The 25,524-nt window shown below is 34.6% G+C and overlaps 1 protein-coding gene across 1 annotated transcript; it reads right to left on the reverse strand.

Moving 5' to 3' along the window:
• Positions 1-13,216: 13,216 nt before the first annotated feature.
• LOC141559455 (putative G-protein coupled receptor 132) lies at positions 13,217-25,237 on the reverse strand. The gene is made up of 3 exons (XM_074297324.1): positions 25,117-25,237; positions 17,162-17,245; positions 13,217-16,804 (listed from the first exon to the last, which is right to left on the reverse strand). Exon 3 carries the CDS (start codon positions 16,635-16,637, stop codon positions 15,711-15,713), a length of 927 nt encoding a protein of 308 aa, XP_074153425.1. The 5' UTR covers positions 16,638-16,804; positions 17,162-17,245; positions 25,117-25,237; the 3' UTR covers positions 13,217-15,710.
• Positions 25,238-25,524: the final 287 nt, after the last annotated feature.

A 25,524-nucleotide genomic window follows, 5' to 3' on the forward strand; every position in this document is an offset into this window, starting at 1 on the left:
TAAGAACCCTGGGAGATAGGTACCATTATTATCCCCACTTTACAAATAAGTAAACTGAGGCAGATTAATGACTTGTGCAGGGCCACACAGCTAGTGATTGTCCTAGATCAGGTTTGAATTTAGGTCTTCCAGACTCTAGGTCCTCTGTCCACTGTGTCACTTGTTGCCTCTGAGTTATCTTGAAACATAAGGAGCAATTTAATAGGCAGGGGCTTTCTGGAGATAAGGAAAACCATAGCTCATGTGGGGGAGACAGCTCACAACATCACAAAATCTGAGGCAGGCAGGATCACAAGTAAGTATTGGGGAGCAGAATTTGAACTCCAGTTTCATTGGCTCCTGGTCCAACATTCCAGCCATCTGGCCATCATTCCACAGGCACCCAGTAAATCAGATCCACAGAAAGTAAGTCCTAATAAAGTTAAGAAACCCTTTTGGATTAGCCCTGAATTTCATAGGTAGTGTGTTCATTCAGAACTCCTCCACCAAGGGCCCAAATGACTGTGGTCCTGAGCATAAATAATCCCTCAAGAGCATCTGGGAACCTCTCTTGAAATGCTCCTGAATCCTACTGGATCTCCTCCAATACACACATACACACACACCTGCAAACAGTGGCAGGTGCTGATGTGGCTCCACCACATGAAAGGTAAAAATTGAGTAAAATTCAGGCGGGTGCCTCCAGTGTGAAAAAGAAACAAACTTGCTCAAGCCCGTACGGCTGAGAAAAATGCTCCAGTCGGTGAGACGGCCAAGGCAGCTTCTGAGCCCAGCCTGATGTTTGCTGGCCGGCAGTGGGGTGGGGGCCAGAAAGCAAGAGACCGGATATACAACAAATAAAAAAAAACCTGAAAACCTCAAACGTGTCAAGGTGGGAGGGAAAAATTTAATAAAAGCCTAGTGCACAAACAGAGAAATCAATAGAGAAGGTCCAACATCAGAATGACCAAAACCTCAAAGATAACAAAGGTCTCAGGGCAAATATAATTTTAAGAATTAGTCAACACGGCCTGATGAAAAACTGAATCCTGTGAACTTCTTAGAGAGCATGGAACAATAAAATGCCTCAAACGGAAAATCTATAAAAGAAGAAATTAGAAATATAGTAAGAAGTAAAAGGAGGTAGTAATCATGATCTCAGACAAAGTTAAAGCAAAATGGATTTAATCAAAAGAGGAAAATAGGGAAACTACCCATATGTCAGTCACATTAATATTGTTTTAGACTATTTAAAATAAGTGGACAGTTTAAATTGGAATATTGTTGTGGTGTAGGAAATGATGGACTGTTGGAGTCAGAAAAATATGGAAAGACTTAGACTTATAAAGGAGGATGTTATTCAGAGAAACAGAGGTCAAACAAGCCTAGTACAGTCTTACATACATGTACATCAATGTGTATAGATTGTAAATGTATAGATTTCTACGCATAAGGGTACATGTATGTTCATGTTTGTGTGTGTATGTATACACATGTGTGATGTGTCCACAATCATAACTACCTGAAAGGAAAGGTGGGAGAGGAAAGGGAAAAAAGAATAAAGTACACAGCAAAGAACAAAAGAAAATTTACAGGAAGCAAAGACAAGATAGACAGCTCTGAACACAATGTACAGTATTTACTATATACCTTTCATGAAATGGATATTTATGGCTTTATATTTTGAAACATCTCTGATGATGACATGACAATTTTTTTCTTTTCCTATTTCATATTTAAGTTTAATTTATTTAAAAAAGGAAAAAGGAATAAATGATCTCTAAAATAAAAAAATAAAAAGCTCTAAATGCAGATTTTTAAAAAACACTAGGAAAATTGAAACCCTGTGGAGAATGTCTCTTAAAAAATAAGAGAATAAAAACCTTGAAATACAAAACTACTGAAATGGAGGAAAATTCATCAAGAGAGAAATAAAAGGCAACAATGTATCTTTTCTAATGTATGAATTCTGTATAAACCAAAATACTAACCATAAGGCTAAATTACCATGATGTAATTTTAAAATCATGTCTTTCAGAAGAACATGAAAAATTACAAAACCTAGATATCTCAATTTGGGAAATAATACAAGGGAAGTGTTCTGGACAACAAAGGATCAGTTGAGAAAATCCACAGATTGCTGCCAGAATTAAAAAAAAAAAAAAAAAAAAAAAAAAAGTTTCAAACTACAAAATATAGAGGGGTTGAATTTAATAATTTCAATGCCAATTTTTTGAGTAGTCAAAAGAAATTCTGTTTTGAAGAAAAAGAATTTTGAATAACAGAATAGTGTGTTGTTAAATCAAAAAGAAGTTGTTCTTCAAAAGAATGGTATATTTGGAAAAGAATTGACAAGACATGACAACTGGTTAAATGTGGGAGGTTAATGAGAGGACACTCGATGATACCAAAGGTTCAAGTATGGCTAACTAGGTGAAAGGTGATCCTATTGATAGAAATAGAGTGTTCCCGAAGAGAAAAGGGGCTTAGCAAAGTTTAGTTTTGAGTACACTGACTTTGAGATACTAGAGATATCCAGAAAGTGAAAAATACAAATTTGATGTTCAGGAGACAAGTCAGAGGTACAGATAATAAGAAACCATCTTCAGAAATGATGTAGTTAAATTAATGGGAGTGGTATAGTTAAATTTATGAGAGTAAATAAAGTAACCAAGGGAGAAACAAGATAATAAAGGGTATTGGACCCATTAGAATGTTTACATTAATCACAAGTGAGAACTAAGAAAAAGAAAGAAAAGAAATTCACTGAGGTAAAAAACAAACTAGGTAAACTCATTTTCACTGAAACCAAGGGAAGGAGATAGAAGGAAGGGCTGATCAATAATAATTTCAAAAACAACTTAAATACTTCTCTCTTGATCCTCCCAATAACCCCATGAGAAAAGTATTATAGATAATATCATTCCCACTTTATAGATTATGAAACTGTGGCTTAGAAAAGTGTGGCCTATAATTATTAAGTACTAGAGGTAGGAGCAGAAAAAGAACTGATAAAGTCTGAATGTAGATAGAAGCATACTATTTTTCACTTTCTATATTTTTGTGGGGGTTTTTCCCTTTGAGTCTGTATCTTCTTTCACAACATGACTAATATAGTGACCTGTTTTACATGATTGAACATCTATAACTTATATCAGATTGCTTACTGTCTCAGGAAGAAGAGGGGTTAGAGAGAGAAAATTTGGGAACTCAAAAAAATTTTAAATGAATATTAAAAATTGTCTTTACATGTAAGTGAGGAAAACTATATATTTTTAATTTGAAGTTTTGGAGAGAGGATTGAAATCCAAATCTTGGTCTCTCTTCAGAATTCTATTCCCACAAATTCAAGTACCTCAGGGCACAGCCAGTTATTTCCTAAGCTTCTCAAACTCAACATGTCCAAAGTATACTCATTATCTTTCTTCCTAAATGCTCCCTCTTCCTAAGTTGTTGAGGTGACCACCAACATTCCTGGAAATCCACTTCCTTTTCCAACTCATTTTAAAGATGAGGAAACTGAGGCAGAGGGAAGTGACTTGCCCAGGATCACCCATTTTGTAAGTGTCTGAGACCAGATTTCAGCTCCAAGAACGTGAGTCTTCCTGGCTCCAGGTCGGGCACTTTATCTCCTGGGCTACTCTTGGGCTTCTATTTATTGCCTTGAAGATAAAATACAAACTCCTTTCTTTGTGATTGAAAGTCCTGAACAATCTGTGTCCGGGTTCTAGGTTCCCCACATCTTCCTCCCTTCTCCTCCTCCACATTGTAGCCAAAATAAGCTCTTGTTCTTCCTCACACCGCCGTTACTTCTGCTGTCCCCTTGCCTTTGTACAGGCTGTCCCCTGCTGTGTCCTCCCTCTGCATCTTAGAGCTCTTGGCACGTTGGAAGCCCCGGCTCAAATGCCACTGGGCACACGATGCCCTTCCCCAATCATCCCCTCCCCCATCACTCTGTATGTTCCCTTTCTTTATATATATATATATGTATATGTGTGTGTGTTTGTATGTATTCATGGACCCTAAGGTGAATTCCTTGAGGATAGGGACATTTTTTATTTTTTCCTTCCCATTCCTCAGTGCTTAGTTGGGAGATAAATGCTATTAAGATTTACCCTCTACCCAGAAACTGAATTAGAGTGTTAGTTTTATTTTTGGGGTTGTTTTTTTTCAGAGCTTATCTTGCTTTTTCTATTTATATTCTCAGTCCTTAGTATAGAAGGACTGGGGATACAAATAGAAAGATAAATAGTATATAGGTTGTCACATGATACCCCAATTTTACAGATGAGGAAACTGAGGCAGACAGAAGTTGCCTGAGAATTCTAAACAGTGTGTGACTCAGGCAACTTCTGTCTGTCTCGGAATTTTAATTAAAGTCTTACTGACTTCTAGTCCAGTACTTCAGCCATCTAGCTGCCAAAAAGAAATGATCCCATAAGCATAAATCCAGTTCCTAGCACATAAATGCTTAAATGAATGAATGAGTCTCACCACACTCCAAGTTAGTCAGTCAACAATCATTTGTTAAGTATTTACTATGTTCCAGGCACTGTGCTATGCATGAAAAATATAAGCACAAATAGAAAAATATATTCTCACCTGAAAAGGGATGAGACACAGAGGAGGTAAAGGTGTAAAGCAATGACAGGGGACATGGTAGACATTTTGGAAAGAAATGAGACATGGCTGTCCTGGGCACCCTCCCAATATGGAGTTCTGGGGGAGCCAACAAATCAGAGGGAGAAGTGAAGGGCAGAGGGTTCTACCAATGTGTGATTCAAGGGTTGGGTTGATTTTCAGAATAAAGAGGTTTTTAAGGGCAAGATTAAGGAAGCCCCAAGTACAGCCTGGAAAATTTTTTAGACCTTGCCTGAATGCAAGATGTTTAAAGATGAAGACTAGAAAAAGGTCATACATTTGGCAATTAGTACTGGTAGTGACCTTTGAGAAAGCAGTTTCCTTAGTGGTAAAAACAAAACAAATTAGATTTCAAGGGATTAAAGGAAGGAAGAGAAGTTCTTTCAAGAAGTTTTTATATTGGTTAAGTCCTTTTCAGAACTAAGTCCTAACTAAATACACTATAGGTACTCTCCCTCCTCATAGTGTTTTCTCTTTCATGGCATCTTTTTCCTTACTATAGTTAACTTTGGTGAGTCTGTTAAACTTCTCCAGGATTTATCCTGCCAATCAATGGCACACTCCATCCTCACTGCATATTCCTTTAATGGATTCTTCTAAATTTCTTTCCTTGGTAATCCTATTGCTATCTATTTCATATCTATTACTCCTGGTACCTATTTTAGCTTTTCGTTTTGTTTGTAACCCCTTTTCCTAAGTAAATGTCCCTTTTCATACATACATACACATACACACACAAAGAAATAAAAAGAAAGAAATTTTTATGTTTCATGATTGTTTTTTGGTGGTTTTCTTCCTAAAGAATAGTTTTATTACTAAAAGGATCTTGGATGTTTTCTTATGCAAATGCTTTTTATATACTTTTGGCATTTATATTTCTAGTTATATAATTTTATATAATTATTTGAAATCCATACCTTCAAATATAGGTATTCTCTCTTATTGGAATCCACAGTACCTTCACTAATAAAAGAATTAGACAAAATATGATATTCCTGTTTTGATAGCTAAATTAGACACAAAATTTGTTTGAAAATTATTTTTATCTTCTTAAACTCCAGTTAGCCAGCAAATATAATTATAGTCAGTGCCTCCTTTAATACCAATTCAGTGATATCAGTTTCAGAGAACGGTTGGTGTGAATACAGATGGGACCCATGCAGACTGTGCTGGGCAGGGTCAGATTACCAGTCTTTCAAAGTATATTTAAGAAGTCCTTGGAGATGTTTTTGGCCTTCTATTTGTTGTTTGTTTCTGTTGTGCTTGAAGCTAGCAACCAGCCAACAACTTTCCAGGAATAAGAAAAAAAAATATCCTGACCTTCTCAAATCTTCTTGGTTGCTCTATAATGAAGCAAATCCAGCATCAGCTTTTCTTAATCAACTGGTTTGGTATTTATTCCTCCTCTCTTTGGGAGCCAAAAGGATCTGAGTTGCAAGGGACCTCAAAAATTCCTGGGATACAGTCTAGTGTGGTAGTAGGGCTTGAAGTCCCTGTTAGCTTTAAATATATGGTCCTTACTATGCCCAAAGGACTACCAAACTGTGCATAACCTTTAATCCAGCAGTATTTTTACTGGACTTATATCCCAAAGAAATTTTAAAGGAGGGAAAGGGACCCACATGTGCAAAAATGTTTGTGGCAGCCCTCTTTGTAGTGGCAAGAAACTGAAACCTGAGTGGATGCCCATCAGGTGGAGAATAACTGAATAAGTTATGGTATATGAATGTTATGGAATATTATTGTTGTATAAAAAATGATCAGCAGGATAATTTCAGAGAACTTTGGAGAGATTTACATGAACTGATGTTAAATGAAGTGAGCAGAACCAGGAAATCATTATACATGACAACAACAAGATTATACAATGATCAATTCTGATGGATTTTAATAGTGAGATGATTCAGGCCAGTTCCAATGATCTTATGATCAAGAAAGCATCCAGAGAGAGCACTATGGGAACCGAGTATGGATCACAACATAGTATTTTTACTCTTTTTGTTGTCTTTCTCATTTTTTCCCTTTTTAATCTGATTTTTCTTGTTCATTATGATAATTGTGGAAATATGGATAGAATTGCATATGTTTAACATATGTTGGATTACTTGCCATCTAGGGGAGCGGATGGAAAGAGAAGGAGAAAAAATTGAAACACAAGGTTTTGCAAGGGTGAATGTTAAAAACTATTTATACATGTGTTTTGAAAATAAAAAGCTTTATATGTAAAATATATATAGTTCTTTGGTCTATTCTCCCAATCCACAACTAAATAGGGATCTCCCCTACAGCATCCCTGAATTGTTATCCATTTGCTTACAACAAAGATGGACTGATCCCTAGAAAGGAAGAACTGAGTTGTAGATGGGATGAGTGTATTATAATATCAATTATTAAGTTGAAATTTTTCATTAAAAATAGGCATGTAAATGCAGTCAAAGTAGCAGCCATAAACAAGCTCTTCAAATTACTAAAGTCTTCTGCTTGCTTTTCTACAAAATACACATTCCTTCTTCATCTTTTTCTAACTAAGTATGTTGGAATATCTCTACTTTAGAGATGAAAGCCAAGCAAGCTAAACCCTGCCAAACCAAAAAGAACATGGTAGAAGATGGTAGTAATAAGTCAGGTTGAGAAAGGAGGAAAAGATTATTTTCAAGTCACAGGCTTTGGTTTTGAGCAGCTTTAGTAATAGGAAATCACTAGATATTAAAATATAGTGAACAGAGTACTGAGCCTGCATAGAGGAAGACCTGAATTCAACTATGATTTCAGATACCTTCTAGTAGGTGACTCTGGGCAATTCAATTAACCGTCTGCCTCAGTTTCCTCATCTGTAAAATGAACCGGAGAAGGAAATGGCAAATCACTCCAGTATTTTGCCAAAAACAAACAAACAAACAAACTTTTGAATGGATCATAGATCTACAAAAAAATCTACAAATCTACAAAAAACAACAAAGATATTGGAGGGGCGGGTGATAAGGAGACTAACAAAGTCAGCCTTACACCATAGAAAAATCCTTGTCTATACAGAAAGTGGATTGGAGTGGGGGAAAAACATATGTACAGGAAAATGGCATCAGACATGACCAAAATGACTGAACAACATTCTTAATTGTGATAATCATAACTCAAATTCATATGCTGCTTCAAGAAAACAAACCTTCCATTTTGCTTCCTTTACAATCATTCAGTGAGCTAAACAGTACACATTATTAGTCTCATTTTCCAGCTGAGGAAACTAAGTTACAAAGTTATTAAATTATTAGACATCTTCTAACGTCTAGACAGCTAATAATTGTTAAAGCCAAACATGGCTTACCAAAATCTAGTCCATTTTACTTTTCCAGCCTTATTTTATATAAATCCTTTTTTTACCTACCCTATCACCATCCAAACCTCTCTATTGATTAATCCCCAAATACAGCATATTTCCCCTACTTAAACATCATCCCCCAAAATCTATGCCTCTTCTGACTTTATGTCTTTTGAAATAAAGACCATCCTTGCAAAATCTCAGGATTGCAATATCATTATCCTTAGCTCTTCACTCCCCTTATCACCACCATCCACATACATTTACAATCAGTTCCCAAATCTTGCTGTTTTTACTTTCACTATTTCACCTAGCACCTTCTCAATATTCATAGACTACCACCTAGGGTAAAACTTTCACTACTTCTCACCTAGAAAATTTCAGCTAATCTCCTTGTCTCCAGTATCTCCCAACTCCAACCAATACTTCACATAGCTGTCAAAGTGATTTTCCTTCCTTCCTTCCTTTCTTCCCCTCTTGACTATGTTTCAGACTTTCCTGGATTTCAGCACTCTACCCCTACCCTGGGTACCATCACTCCCATCTCCACCATCACCTTTTCAGCTCCCTTTTGTGTATTGTCTTTTGCCATTAGAGTGTAATCTCCATGAGAGCAAGGGTTGCCTTTCTTTTAGCTTGTCTTTTTATCCCTAGTCCTTTATCCCTAGCCCAGTGCCTGACACATTAATAAGTAATTATATGATGAATACTTCTTGCCTAGCCTTGGTGATGTCTTGCCTCTGGCTATCTTCTACTCCCAGAATATATTCCCTTTTCTTCTCCAACTCAAAAAAATTCCTGGCTTCAAGTCTCAGATCAAATACCAACTTCTTCTACATTAATTTTTTTTTCTAATTTCCCTATATACTATGCCCTCATTCTGAAAGCATATTTATTTTGCATATGCTTATACACATAAAATATAATTCCAATGGAATATAATTTCTGAGCGTAAGGACTGTTCGATTTTTTTATTATAAACCCAATTCCTAGCACAGTGCCTAGCATTGTAGTGCTTAATAAATATTAAGAGTGTAATAAATGTTTGTTGTTTGAAACTTTTCATAACCTGGTTTTACATTACCTTTTCAGTTTTTTGGGGTTTTTTGGGTTTTTTAAAAATACATTAGGCCCCTCCATGTAATCTATGATCTAGCTATACTGGCCTTTTGTTCCTCACATAATGATTATCCCTCATGCCTGAATGCTTTTCCTCTTTACCTACATCATTTCAAAGCAGTGGCTTTTTCAAGACTCAGGTCAAATGCTACATTTGGCAAGAAGACTTCCCCAGCTACTCTCATTTTAGCTTCCTTTCTATATGTATGTATGTATGTATGTATGTATATACACACACATGCAAAATATTTATTTTATTCATATTATTTCTTCCTTTAGATTGTGACTTTTTAAAAAAATCTCAAAACTTATCAAAGTACCTAGCTAATAGTCACAATAAAATGAAAATAGAATCAACAATAATAGTAAGAAATAGTATAGTTATGCATTAAGAATAATATTTTGACTATAAAATCAGAGAGATTACCAAAAGACTTTCCATCTTTGGAGGAGAAAAAAGGGTAGAAAGTCTTCAATAAGAAATTATTTTCTTTTACTAACTGAAACATGGAAATGGATTATATGATGACTGAATTTTTTTTTTAATTCAAGTAGTTATTTGACTCATTCTTCAGATTAGAAGAGGGTTTTATTTATCAAGAATAGCTTATGTGAATATACTAGTAGATTTTTTTTTACATTTTGTTTTGTTTTATTTTTAATTTATGAAATAAAACAAGCATTTCCATAATAATAAAAATTTTAAAAAGATGATAGTATATGAAACTATAAATCTTTTACTCTTAACTTGTTATTCCTTTTAAATATGTAATAGTTGTCATGTAAATTTTTTCTCTTCTCCCCACCCTAGAGATGGCTATCATTAGATACAAATATATATGTGATATAGGTATGTGTATATAAATATATGTGTGATATATATACAAAGATATGTATATACCCACATATATACATATATGTAAAATTATATATATAATGTATATATATATATATACATATATATATTTTTCTATTCATCAGTTCTTTAAATGGAGATAGCATTTTCCTTTATATGTTCTTTGTAGTTAATTTGGGTATTTATAATAGTCAAAATAACTTATTTGCTCAATTGTTCTTAAAAAAAATATTGCGGTTACTTTAGACAACATTCCCTAGGTTCTGCTCATTTCACTTTTCACTATTCCATGCAAGTCTTTCTATATTTTATTAAAATCAGCCTGTTCTTCATTTCTTACAGCACAGTACTATTCCATCATAATCATACACAACTTCTTCAGCCATTCTCCAATTGATAGGTGTCTGCAATTTCCAGTTCTGTGCCACCACAAAGAAAGCTGTTACACAGGTTTTAGAACATGAAGATTCTTTTCTTTTTTCTCTTATCATCTCTGGAAATAGACCTAGTAGTGGTATTGCTGAGTCAAAAGGTATAGACAGTTTAATAACTCTTTCGGCATAATTCCAGAGTGCTCTCCAAAATGGTTAGACAAGTTCACAATTCCATCAACAGTGAATTAGTGTTCCAGTTTTTTCACTTTTCCTTTTCTATCATTTCAGCCAATATGATAGATGCATTTCTCTGATCAATAATAATAACAGAGCATTTTTACATGACTATATATATATGTGTGTGTGTGTGTGTGTGTGTGTGTGTATACATAGCTTTGATTTCTTCATCAAAAAACTCCCTAACATATCCTTTGACTATTTATCAATTGCTAAATGTCTCATATTCTTATAGATTTTACAAAGTTCTTTATATAGTTGAAATATGATACCTTTATCTGAAAAACTGTCTATAAAATTCCCCCCATGTTCTGTTTTCCTTCTGAATTTATATTTGCTTTATTTGTACAAAATCTTTTTCATTTAATGTAATCAAAATTATCCATTTTATACCTCTCTCTACTCTCTTGTTTATTCATAAAGTATTTCCTATCCAGAAGTCTGATAAGTAATATGTTCCATGTTCTTCAAATTTTCTTGTAATATCTCTCTTTTTATCTTGGTCATAGAAATATTTTGCCTAGACCTTCATAATTGGTCTAGGATCTAGAGGTATACCCCCTAAGGCAATCAGAGAGGAGCACTGATAGGATTTGTTTTGATTAGGCCTTTTATTCAAGTGGACCTTTATTATAATCCCATCCCAGTTGGAAACTTTTGGGAGAATTCTTAGTTGAATTCTTTACATTGGCAAAATCATCATAACTCCACACTTAATATAACCAATCAGAAAGCCAAGTCAAAAGTTGTCAAAAAGACCTATTTGTACGGCAAAAGTCCCACTAACTTCTATTGGAATTTAGCCCATTTGCTTATTACAGCTAACTCCTTTTGGGGGTTAGCTCACCAGGTGTCACAATAGCTGATACCTATTAGAACCCTTATTCTTCTGTACAGTTAATCCATTAATCAATGGCATAATCTCCCACTTGCCACACCTTAATGGCATTTTTCTCCTTAATGAGATTTTAAGCCCTTTGTTAATTGCTAAAACCTCTTTTCTTTGCCAAAAACCCTTATGGATTATGCCCACTGTTAGTAGCATAATAAAATCTTTGTCTCTTGATTTGGAGGTCTAAGCCTACAAATTCTTTTGAGACACCTTACAATACCAGCCCATAACCCCAATATATTTTTGAAGTACAACACCCCCAAACCCTAATTTTCACCACATTGCTTTCCAGTTTCCCAACATTTTTTTTTACCAAATAATGAATTATTTCATTACTAAAACATCCCCAAATAATTAATATAATATTCCCAAATCTTGTCTTCATATTTGTCAAATATGAGATTACTAGGAGGAGGTAGAGATTTCCTCACAGCAGGCTGAGTGCTGGAAAAGACAGCAAAATTGTCACCATAAGTGCATCTCTTATGGGGAAATATAACCTTGGGGTTTCTCGGAGGAGGAGAGGAAGTACCAGGGAAGAACCTTTAAGAGATAAAGGATGTGTATTAATACTGAGACTCTTGAAGATATTCTGGGAAAACTAGGTTCCCATCTGGACTTAACAAAACAGTCTGGGAAATTCCCATCAAAAGGTATGCTAATCAAGGCAATCAAGTGACATCATAATTGCCTTAACTACGGTAATAACACAGTCTGGGATGATCTGGAAAGGCCCTAACAAAGAGAGAGTTTCCGAATTCATATCACTTTGAAAAGTATAAGTGTACCTGGATTTTGCATATGTGCATAAGCATGGTTATATTTACACACCATATATGCATGCATATGGGCATTGACTATGGTCTGTATATATTATATATTGTTTATATATATATAGATTTGTATTTGTATATGTAGTTGTGCATGCAAATGTTTGTATATATACATATAACATATGAATCTCTATGCATAGATTTGTCTGCATTATATAAGCACATGTGTGTATATGTGTTTATTATGATATATATGTGTGTATATAAACATATAATTGATATAAACATATATCAGTTCAATTGATATAAACATATTTCTAAACAAATATATACATATATATAATATAATATGTTAATATATTATATTATATATATTTACAGATATGCAAGTAGTGCAATAGTATAAAGGGATAGTTGACTTTCAAGATCAAAGTTCAAGGTAATGATGACCCAAGATGGGAGAAAGGTTTTTTTTTGTTTTGTTTTGTTTTAGTTAGAATTTGTACCCAGATTCAATTTTCTCCCTTCTCATAGATCCTCGCATTTGCAATTGTAGAAACAAGGAGAGAAAAGGAGCTCACACCTATCAATTTCAGCAACAGTGAAGCAGTATGGTACCACTGACTCTACCTCTAACAAATACACCATGTTCTAAAGTGAGGTCCATATGTGATATTACAATTGGGACAGTCAGTGCTACTATACAAGACTTTCATCTAAAAAATCACAAAAGGATACAATTTGGAAGCAGCAAATAATGAGAACATTGCTCATTCTTTCGCATCTAGGTACATTATCCTGTTATCAAATGCCAGTTTTCATTCTCAGTTCAGTAAAACTCCTCTACTGCTAATATTGGATTCTAAGAGCTTTTTTTTTTTCTTTTAAAGATTATATTAAATAAATAATAGTATTAAATATTAAATTAATTAATGATATATTATATATTATTACATAATATATATTAATATAAATAAACAAACAATAGTATTAAATAAATAGCATTTTATTATTTCCAATTACATGTAAAGACAATTTTTAGTATTCATTTTTAAATAAAATTTTGAGTTCCAAATTTTCTCCTTCTCTCTCTCCCCTCCCCCCAAGACAGTAAGCAAGAGAGGTGATATAGGTTATATATGTACAATTATACAAAATAATTTCATATTAGTCATATTTTGAAAGAAAAAAACAGACTAAAAGGGAAAAACCATGAAAAAATAGAGTGAAACAATGTGCTTTGATCTGCATTCAGACACCATCAATTTTTTCTCTGGATGTATGTAACATTTTCCATCATGAGTTCTAAGGGCTTTTTTATGAAAGGGAAGATGTCTGGGTAGATCTGTTACGTATTTTAGTTTCTTCAACTTTGTGGCAAGCATTTGCAGAAACCTGGAACTACAGCAGTAGCAGGTTTCACTTTTATTTTTTTTTTCAAAAAAGCATTTTTATCTCACGCAGCCTGTCATCATTGTCACTTATTCAAATGTGATGACATTAGAGTGGGAGTAAAAACAGGTACTGTTGGTGCTGGCAAGGCAATGGCCTAAGAATAATATTCTAATCTTGTCCATGTTCCTCTTTTTTTGCTTTTTCACTTCTATAATAACTGTTTTCTGCGACTTAATGACTTAAAATGGGAGTTAGGGGGGAATAAAGGTTGCCTGCCTCCACTTTAAGCCTTTGGAAAATTAAGACTTAATAATCTGCATTATGTGCCCAAGAATTTAGTCAAACCCTTAGTGAGTTAAAGGACGTCTCCCCCAAATATGTGAAGACTCCCCCCACAGTGGAATGGGCAGATGAAAATAATTTATTCCAACAGTCATGAAGGTGTCAGATTGTTTAGAAACTGGTCAGACATCAAAGACGCCAAGGTCATCTACTGCATCCTGGACCATTGCCCGTTTTCCTGATTTTTTGTCTTACCATCAGACTTTAATGACTCAAGAAGAGAAAGTTGGACAAATGACTTTGGGCAATTCTAGCTCACTTCAATGCAATTCACACATAAGTCAGTCCATCATCTTGTGTTGTCATTAGTCCTCTTTGAAAAGGAAGGACCAACAGCAATGACTATCAATGCTCAAGAAATTGCATAGAAAGAGGTATGGAGTAGAACTCAGGAAAGTTGGGTCCCAGTCTTAACTCTACTACAAAATAGCTGGATGATCTTGAGACAGTCTCCTTGTTAAGCTCTATTTCTCTTTTAGAGACAAACTCCTAGAAAAAAGGTATCAATACTATCTTTTCTCCTACTTACTTCTCAACCCCTTTGTCATTTGGTTTCTAACTGTATCCATCAACTGCATCTGCTCTCCTTTAATTGCCAGATCCAGTGGCCTTTTCTCATTCCTAGTATCTCTATGGTCTTTGACATTATTGATCCTCTCCCCTTCTGAATACTATCTCCTTTCTGCAAATCCTAACTCTAGAACTAGAAGGAACCTGAGAGGCAATCCTGTACAATCCCTTCATTTTAAAGTCTAAATCTTTAGGAATTTAGAGTCTATTTTTGACCAAATTCACAAAGGTCTCAAAGACAGGATTTTAAGTCAGGTCTTCTAATTCCAGAACTATCACTCTTCCTACTGTATCTCCTTGGATCCTACCTGAGGAATTTCCTGATTTTTTTTCAGCCACTAATGCCTCTTCTCTCAAAATTACTTTATATTTACTTTGCCTAGTACCCATTTATATGTATACATGGTGTGTCCCTTGATAGAAATAATATTTTTTAAGCTAGGGACAAATCAATTTTTGTCTTGTGTCTGCATTACCTAGTTCAGTGCTTGGTCTATCAAAAAATAAACATTTATTGCATATCTACTATCTGCAAGAAACTGTGCTAAGTGCTAGTATATGAAAGTGTTTAATAAATATCTGTTGTTTTACTTTGTTTATTATAGTAAAAAGAACTAACAAAGGTTTTTAAGTAGTTAAAGGCTCAGTAAAGCTAATAGGCAAGCTAGGTGGAGAAGTGCATAGAGCATTGGGCCTGGAGTCAGGAAACTCTGTATTTAAATCTGGCCTTAGACATTTACTAATTGTGTGATCCTAGACATATTACTTAATTTTGTTAGCTTCAGTTTCTCCATCTGGAAAATAAGCTGAAGAAGGAAATGCCAAACCACTTCATACATGGAGAGTTGGATGTGACTGAACATCAACAAAGGTTTGCAAACCATCTTACATTTATTATCTCACTTAATCCACCCAATAACCTTGTGAGGGGGGATGCTATCATTATCCTCATTTTAAAGATGAGGAGATGGAGGCTGAGAGCTTCACACAGCAGGTACTTCTCTGAGGCTAGTTTTGAATGCAGATCTTCTGAAAGCCAAGTTCATTTCTCTATCCAGGATGCCCTTTTCTCTGGGCTTTATTTTATTCAAGTGTGCAGTAAAAAATTAGGGTTAGAATTAGGGTTAGGGTCAGGTTAGAGTTACGATTAGGGTTAGGCACTTAATAACGTTTAATTTTAAGTTGAGGATATAAATTTCCTCTGTTAAATGACCAGTTACTGATGGGAAAAACACAAACATTTACATGAGGCTATAAATTTATCTCGTGTGCTTTTTATGAGTAAGACGTAAAGCACAGGATCTAGAATGTCACCAAGGGTCATCACACATAAAGAGATCTCTCTAGGAAGAAAAAGTGCTTCCTCTTTTGCACAGAAATCCGATCCCCTCTTTCTACTTTCCAAGAAATGCTTAAGGAAGGATGTCACTTGATAGGGTCCAAAGACCAAAATGAATGTCACCATAGTAAGAAGAATACATCCATAGACTTCCTTTTTTGTCTCCAAATTTCTCATTTCCCTGACTTTGTACAGGATGCTGCCATAGAAAAATCCAATCAGTCCAAGTGGTCCAAAGAAGGAGAAGAACATGGTGTACATTTTGAACAGAGCATACTTTTGTGTAAAGGGATAGCCTTCATGGCAGAGTTCGGTCTCTTCCTTTTCTTCAGATATCATCAAGTAGGATCCCAAGATGCAAAAGAAAACTGTAAACATCCACGCAGAGAAACTGATTTTCACGGCAATGCTTACAGTACCCAGGCCACGGCAACGCATCGGGAAGACGATGTTGAAATAGCGCTCCTTGGCAATAAGGCACAGAAAGGCAACTTTGGCGTACAAATTCGTGGTGAACAGAAAGCTAATTGCTATGCAGGTCTCCCTCCCTAAAACCCACTTATGTCCTAGGTAGGTATAGTAGATCCAGAATGGAATGGTCAAAATCTGAAGGAGGTTGGTGGCCACCATGTTTATCATGTAGATGCTGAGGATGCTCTTGGTCCTGATCTGGCACAACAGAAACCACGCAGCCATGCAATTCAGGGGCAAACCAGCTGAGACCACCAGGGAGAACATGGAGAGGCGTATGATCTTAGAAATCTCAAAATTCACAGAACAGTAGGTCATATTTGTGTAATTCATTTTTAAAAAATAAATCTTTCATGTGTCTCAGAAGGAATTAACTCATCTCTCTTCCATAGTTTTAAAACAAGTGTATTAGTCACCTTCCTTGAAACCAGATGTTTCATTTGATATTCTTTCTCTGTGGGGAATCTTCCTTTAAGAAGAATGTAGATTTGTTAAAGTTCCTACAAATAAAAGAAGGAAAAGAATAATAACAGCTCACATCTCTCTTTTTCCTTTTCTTACATAGAACTTTTAATTTTAAAAACAATAACAGTTCACATTTCTTTTTTCTTTTTTTATATAAAACTTTTTATTTTCAAAACAATAATAGCTCATATTTCTTTTTTTTCTTTTTTTATATAAAACTTTTTATTTTCAAAACACATGAATAAACAACATTTACCCTTGCAAAACATTATGTTCCAATTTTTTTTTCTGCCTCCCTTACCTTCTACCCCCCTCTTAGATGACAAGTAATCCAATATATGTTAAACGTGCAATTCTTCTATACATATTTCCACAATTATTATACAACTCACATTTCCAGAGTGGTTTAAGGTTTTCCTCCCAACAATCTCAGCAATGAGCAGGAGAAGGAAATGGAAATAACTCCAATATCTTTACTAGGAAAATTCCAAAAAGAATCAGAGTCAGACATGACTGAGAAACGATTGAACAACAAAATATGTATATTCATAAATATTGCAATTTAGCTGGCAAAGTGCTTTATATATGCCACCTCAGTTAACCAGCTCTCAGAACAGTGTCTTCCACATATTAGACATATCAAATTGCTTATTCTCTTGGGAAGAGGGGAAATAAGGGAAGAAGGGGGGGGAGGGGAAATGCTTCCTACCTGTGTGAACTTGGGCAAGACACTTAATCTCAATTGCCTGGGGGGATGGGGAAAGAACATAAAATTGTACAAAAAATGTATGTTGAAAACTATCTTGACATGTATTTGGAAATATAAAATACTACTGAAAAAAAATTTTAAAAAGAAAAAACATTATGTACTTCATAATATTAATTGATTGATTGACTTTTTACTAACAGGTCTGTAAGGCCCATAGAATAGATATTATTAACCCCATTTAACAAATAAACCTACTGTGTGGCTAGTAAATAAAAAGTCAGCTTCCAGAATTATTAAGACCTGGATTTAACTCCCATCTCTGATATCACTGATATTACCTATGACATGGACAAGTCATTCTTTGTCCCAGAGAGGTCTTTCAGGTACCATTGAAATCACACATTTATTATAACAATGACAACAATGATAACAAAAAAACAACAAAAGTTGGATGAGAAATTTTCGATTCAGAAAAGTTAAGTTATTCATCTAACATCACACAGCTAATAAAAATAGCAGAAATCAGACTTTATCTAATTGCAGGTCCAGATCCTCTCTATATTGCATTAGGTAAATGCATCTACAAGATGCCTAAAGATAGCCTAAAGAGTAACTACAAAAGCTACATTTAGATAGAGGAAAGAACCTTACTAAGTTTTCTGATTCTATTTTAATATTCTCTCTTGTAGTTTTTTTTTTTTTTAAATGAGTTCATGTCACTATAGCATCTCAGAGGCACTGCATTCAAGAGGTAGCTGGTATAGTCGTGGTTTAATATCCTAACTTTGATTCTTACTGACTGTGTAATTGGGTGAGTCATTTCACCTTACTTTCCTTAATTGTAAAATAGGTACAATAGGGTTTAGACTAAAGTTTAAAAAGACTTTAATTCTCTAGAATTAAATATATCTAATCCTCCTGTATGATTTTACTGATTTAGACACTGGAATCTTGAGATGGAAAGCAATTTGTCAAAGATGATAAAGATCTCATATCATTCAAATGTTTTCTCTACTATCTCCTCCTCCCATCTAACCCTTCTTGTCAAAGCAAATGTCAATCATACTCTTGATCTTATTCCATTCCAGTCTCCAGCATATTACCTGTTTTACCATTCCCACTCTATTATTAATCTTAAATCTCTCATCTGTTGGCAGCTTCTTTGTTGCCTACAAACACATCCATGAATCTTCATCCTTTAGAAACCCTGACTTTATTCTACCATTCCCACTAGCTTTCATCTGGTATCTCTCCTTCCCTTCATAGTTAAACTCCTTCAGAAAGCCTTCTATATTCTTAATTCCTCTTTCTCTCCCCTCAGTTTCTTTTAAATTCTCCGCAAGCCTAAGTGTCAACCTTTAATTCCTCACTCCCTCTCATCCCACGTACCTGATCTGTGGCTGAGTTCTGCCATTCTAACCTTCATAACATCCTCATATCTATCTCCTTTCCATTTACACAGCTACACCTTGGATCAAATCCTTATTACCTAAAATCTAGACTATTGCAATAACCCGTTTTGTTGTTGTTGTTGTTGTTGTTTTCCTTACTCGTCTCCCCCCTACTCTAGTTCATCCTCTATTAGCTACCAAAATGACTTTCCTAAAGCACAGTTGTGGTCATGTTTTTCTCCTGCTCAATAAACTATAGTGGCTCCCTATTATCCTTATTATCTAGATAGAACACTGCTCTAGGAATCAGGAAGACTCATCTTTATGAATTTAAATCCCACCTCAGACACTTACTATGTGACTTTGGGCAAGTCATTTAACTTTGTTGCCTCAGTTTCCTCATTTGTAAAATGACCTGGAGAAGGAATTGGCAAACCATTATCTTTGCCAAGAAAACTTCAAAGGGTCATGAAAAGTTAGACATAATTGAAACAACTGAACAACAACAAATTATCTTTAGAATTAAATATAAATCCTTTGGCTTTTAAAGCCTTTCACAAGATGGTTCCTTTCTACCTTTCCAATATTCTTAGAGTTAAATCCTTTCTATATACTCTATGGTCCAGAGACACTGGTTCACTTTCTGTTCCTTCATGCCATTTCCATTTCCATTGACTTTTTCATTAGTTTTTTCAGTGGCTATCACCCATACCAGAAATGTTCTTCTTCATTACCTCTATCTCCTAGCTTCCCTGACTTCAAGATTTATTTCAAAGCCCAACTTCTACAAAAGGTCTTTCCTGGTATGTTCTCTTTACCTTCCCTTCTCCCATTCCTCCTTGAAGATAGGGATTATGTTATTGCTGATAGACAGATTGACAGATATGTATATGTATATATATATATACACATATATATACATATTTACACACACACACACACATACACACACATATATACCTCCTCAGCACTCATCACAATGTCTACTATATAATAAGCACATAATAAATTCTTATGAACCAGTTATTGATGTAGTAACTAAACAGCAGAGCTGACTCAAATATTCTTTCAATTGTAATCCAAATACATTGTTGTTCTATATACCCCATAGAGTTATTATAAAGATGGGACCTCTTAAATTCTAAAGAGATACACTGACTTTAGTAGGGCAATTCAAATGAGGATTCCTTTTTAGGGCATCTCTACCAGATGCGATACTCACTGAAATAATAATAGCATCTCTATGTCTCAAAACCAGGGCCAATATAAGTCATGAAATTGTCTGAAAAAATGTCTTGGAGCACCAGAAAGGACTCCGAGAATTTCTTCCAGGATGCCTAAAATTCTTGCATGACTCCTTACTTCTTTAGAGAAAGGTATTATTATTAATATATTTAATATATAATATTAATATTATATATATTACATATATAATATATAATAGCAATATAATAAAATAAAGACATTAATGACAATAACTATAATGCTGCTGTTTACAGCAAACCAATTTGAGATTTTTTTGGCAAAAATACTGGAATGTTTGTCTTTTTTTTTTCTGTAGCTCATTTTATACAGATAAAGAAATTGAGACAAACAGGTTTAAGTAACTTGCCCAGGGTCATATAGCTAATAGAGACTAGATTTGAACTCATGAAGATGAGGCCTCCAGATTGTCAGGCCAGTACTCTACAAAAATTGCACCACCTGGCTGTTTCTATCACATACACACTCAAATAATAATAGATGATAATAGTGCTGATCTGCATGAATAGATGAAGTTCCCTTTACATTCGTCATACTAATGAATTCACAAATCTGAATGAAAAATATAACAGATGAAATTTGCATAAATTTGCAAATGGATTTACACATGAAATAATATTTGTAAAGCTCTTAGCACAATGCCAGATACATAACAGATGAGTCAGTCAATAATTTATGAAGTATCTACTCTGTGCCAAGTTCTGTGCTAATCAAAGGGGATATGAAGAAAGACAAAAAACTATGTAGGTCCTTGAAAACTCATGGTCTAAATGCAAATAAGTATGTAAAAACAAGCTAACTACAAGAAAAATAGGAAATAATCAAATGAGGGAAGACACTAGAATTAAGAGACATTGGGGAGATTTCCGATAGAAGGTGCTTAATTGATGTTTATTCCCTCCTCTCTACTCCATTTCTTTATTTCTCTTCTTTCTAAAAAATTACACAAAGTGGATATTACAAGTTAAGATGAAAGAATCACAGACTGGGCTGGAAGGAATTCCATATGAAAGACTATGTTCATTTTCTAGAAGGGCAATCTTAAGTTATTAGTAGTACCTACTAAAATGTGTAATATCTTTACTCAAATTGGCTTATCATTCCCTTTTCCTATTAAGCTATAAGTAGTACCTACTAAAGTGTGGAATGCCTTTACTCAAATTGGCTTGTCAGCTGCCCTTTTCCTATTAAGCTATTAGTAGTATCTACTAAAGTATGTAATATCTTTACCCAAATTGCTTATCAGAGCCTCACAGGACCCTGAAAGAATGAAGCACAGGAAAGGACATTTTAGTAATTATTAAATTGTTTACATATTTATATATCATAAATTAATATGTATTTATTTAATATAAATTAACATTGACAAATTAATTAGAATTAAGAATTAAAAAAGAATTGGCCCACAAAGCACTGACAAGGATTTTCCTCAGTCCTTCTTTGTTAACTTGTGACCTATATGAGGACAGAGACAATGTCTAATTATCATCATCAATAACAAATATTTCTTAAGCATCTACTAAGACAAATAGTAGGAAAATGTGTTAGTCACTGAGGATACAACAATGTCCCTGCCATCTAAAGTACAACATGAATGACAGGACATGCATATACTCCAGAACATATTTTAATAATAATATCTGATGTTAACATAATGCTCTGCAACTTACAACTATTTTTATGCATATTATTTCCTTTGATCCTTAAAACAATCCTTGGAGGTAGATGTGTTATTATTCAGTCATGTTCAATTCTTTCTGACCCAGTGGACCATATTTGTCCAAGGGGTTTTCTTGACAAAGATGCAGGAAAGGTTTGTTATTTCCTTCTCTAGTAGATCAAGACAAATAAGTTAAGTGAATTGTACAGATACTAAGTGTTTGAGGTCATATCTGAACTCAGGTTTTCCTGACTCCAGGACCAACACTGTATTCACTGTACCACCCAGCTGCCCAGAAGATACGGGCCCAAAGTAAAACCTGGGAGCTACCAGAGCATCACTAGGAATCTAAGAGATATACTGAAAAGAGCTTTACAATGAGCTGATACTCAGCAGGCACTATGAGACAAATAGATATCTACTCTGTTTGTTAGAACCCAAAGCAGCAAAGCTCCTCAGAACAACTTATCCAAGAGATAAATCTTGCCTAGCAAGAAGCAGGCCAAGTGAAAATAATTATCTGACAACATCCTGGATCTTGTAGTATTAGGGGATTTCCCCTCCCCAGGTATTCCCTAAGTGTGGGACTTTTATGTGTGATCACTTTATGTGCTCATTCTCTCTGCTTAGGGTGTCAAGAAAGTGTGTCCTAGATTTATGAGGTGATGTTCTATTGCAAATCTTCTTGCTATGTTATTTCCTTGAATGCCTTTGCTTTGAACTCCTCATATGACTAAGGAAAAAGCAAATATATCATTGAGGATTTACAAGCATTCAGTTTGAATACAGATTATCTTGAATATGGGACAGACACTAGCTTCCTACATGTGACTGGGAGATTGTCTAAGTACTGTATATACAACTTTGTAAGGTTGGTTCTATGTTGGGGAAATGTGAAATAAAAAAAAAAAAAAAAAAAAAAAACAGGACAGTGGGAGAGGAAAGGAGACAGTAATACAAGGGAAAAGAAGGATAGAAGGAAGGAAGGAAGGAAGGAAGGAAGGAAGGAAGGAAGGAAGGAAGGAAGGAAGGAAGGAAGGAAGGAAGGAAGGAAGGAAGGAAGGAAGGAAGGAAGGAAGGAAGGAAGGAAGGAAGGGAGGGAGGGAGGGAGGAAAGTCATCTTTCATTGCATAACAGAAATGCTATGTTCTCAAAAAATACTCAAGTGACCCTGGATTAAAATATTTCAATACCACATGTTGACCATTTATATTTTCCCCAAAGAACATTGATGATTGTGAAATTATAGACAGTTTTATGAAAGCAACTTGGACATCTAGACATATGCTTTAATGTGTTGGTAAAGACAATTTTTTGTCTTCTCTCTAATATATTAAAATTTTTAAAAAGATTGTTACAACTGAAGTCACAAGTACGATTGGTAAGGGTGAGAAAAGAACATGCTAAGAAGAAATCCTCTACTATAATGAATATATTATAATATTTTTATGATCAAACTGATCTAATTCAGTGTCATTATATCTCTCAAGTTCAACTAAGATATACAGAGGAATTAAAAATAAGTCCTTAAACTATTCAGAACTTCTTGTTTTCTTCTGTAGGTGGTTAGGGTTTTTTTTTTTTCCCTTAACCTACCTTCCTGTGACTCTTCACTAATTAATCAATTTTTTGTTCATTTATTCAAAAGTGAATAAAGCTATTATACCTAATGCTGCATGTATGACACATTTAACATAAATATATACCCTTAACTTTCAGATAACACAAAATCTTCATCCAACTTGAAGCTGACCTTTATCAAATAGATATGCCCACCTCACAAATTTATTGGTTTAACCTAGATTCTTTTATTTAATCAGCTCTTAAACTTTTCTCCTATATCTCTTTATCTCAAACTCTTTGAAGTATGCATTTGATCAATAGCTTTGTTAAAAATAATAACTAATTACTTTCATTTTATTTGCTTCATTTTGATTAGCACAATACAGAAGTAAGTTAAAAATTCAAAATTGACTGTTTTTTTGCACATGTGGATAAACTAGTCTAACTCTATTTCATGCAAAGAGTATGGTAGGATTAAACCAATAAACCCCCCCCCCCAAAAAAAATCGTTACACAACTATCCCTTTTGTTTCTAGTTTCTACTTCATTTAATTTTTTTTTTTTTTTGTTAGTCAAAAGAGGTGAGAGAGACTAATATGTTGTACACCTTATGAGCAGGTAGGGCCATGAGGAATCAGAGTGACATGGGGCTCTCTATAATATTTTTAAAGGAATAATTTAGGTGTAGAGAAAAGGGGAAAGTGAATTTGGCCCAACCTCCCCTGTCACTTTTTGTCACTCCTGAGTAAGAATCCCCATTCCCAGAATTGATCATCTTGTCAATGTCAAATTGACAGATTGATCCATGTCAAAAGTGTCATCTTGGTTGGGAACACAATACGGTTTTTCTACAAGCCTGAATTAGGCTGGAGACTGGTATTTCAGGGTTAGAGATGAAGGGGGAAAACAGGAAATGTTTATTGGAATTCCAAAGTCAGGAAAACCTGGGATTTAGAGCTGAAAGGAACTTTAGAGATCCAATTGTCCTCATTTTATAGATAAAGCTGAGAGGAGTAAAATGGCTTGCCCAGGATCACACCCCTAATAAGCAGGAGAGCAGGTGGAAATACTCCAGGAAATATCAACAAATATAAGTGGGATACAGCAAAAAGAAAGTCTATCTTTATGGAAATCGTTCATTTCCTCACCCTTCCTTCTTTGAAATAGGCTAAATTTCTTAGTCTATTTAAAGTCCTGTAGGGGACACAAATCTTTATTTACTCTGTCCTCACAAGAGTCAGTGACTCCATATCCCAAATAGAGGCATTCCTTAGAATAAAAATATCCTTTTACTTAAGGATGTTGGTATTTTCTGAAACTTGCTCCAGATGAAAGCTTATTGACTAAACTTTTAAAGTTTATATGTAGAAAAGTAATCAGAGGTCTGTCTTTTAAGGTCAGAATGTCGACTTCCTTTGAGGGCAAAAGACATTTCCATAACTAAGAAATTGCATTACTTCCTCAGATCTAATATCTAATACTTAATAGCACATAATGCTTTTCTAGTTTATTAGGTTCAGAAAAGTATTTCTACACTCCTAAGAGCTAATTCAATTTTCTGTCTTCCTTCTAATATATTACAATAAATTGACTCTTAAAGGAAGACTCATGAAGAGTTATGGGGAAGGGTGGGAAAAGAGGAACACCCTATGAAGAAATTCTCTTAAACTAACGTACTCAGCCCAAATAAGTCACATTTCTAAAGTTCTAAAACTAGATGAATAATTTTTTGAGAAAGGTAGAATTATGAATCATACTTACAAGACTAGGAAACTCCCAGAACTCCTAACTCTGCCATACTCCTACCATAAGATTGGGTCCTCAGGCCAGTTTATTCACCTGTGCAAAAAAAAACCCAGCCAATTTTGTGCTGTAGAATAACTTGCTTACGTGTGTACTAACCAAAATGAGGCAAATGTGGGTGGTGATGGAAGATGAAGATAACTAGTCATTATTTCAAACAAAGGCATTGGTCAAATGCATAACTCCGGGGTTTGAGGTAAAGAGACAAGGAAGAAGAAATAAACAATTAGTTGATTAAACAAGACTCTAGGTTAAACCAATAAACCAAAAACTTTTGACATGTATGTTTCCTTTTATTTCCTGTTTCTGTTTAAAAAAAAAAAAAAAAAGTATGATATTTTTGGTCAGAGGAGATGGGAGGGAGAC

This window comes from Sminthopsis crassicaudata, chromosome 3 (assembly GCF_048593235.1).
Source record: "Sminthopsis crassicaudata isolate SCR6 chromosome 3, ASM4859323v1, whole genome shotgun sequence".
Lineage (NCBI taxonomy): Eukaryota > Metazoa > Chordata > Mammalia > Dasyuromorphia > Dasyuridae > Sminthopsis > Sminthopsis crassicaudata.

What these genes read in the sequence shown, in the direction of transcription:
- LOC141559455 (XM_074297324.1), bottom strand. Translation starts at nt 16,637, where the DNA reads ATGAATTACACAAATATGACCTACTGTTCTGTGAATTTTGAGATTTCT.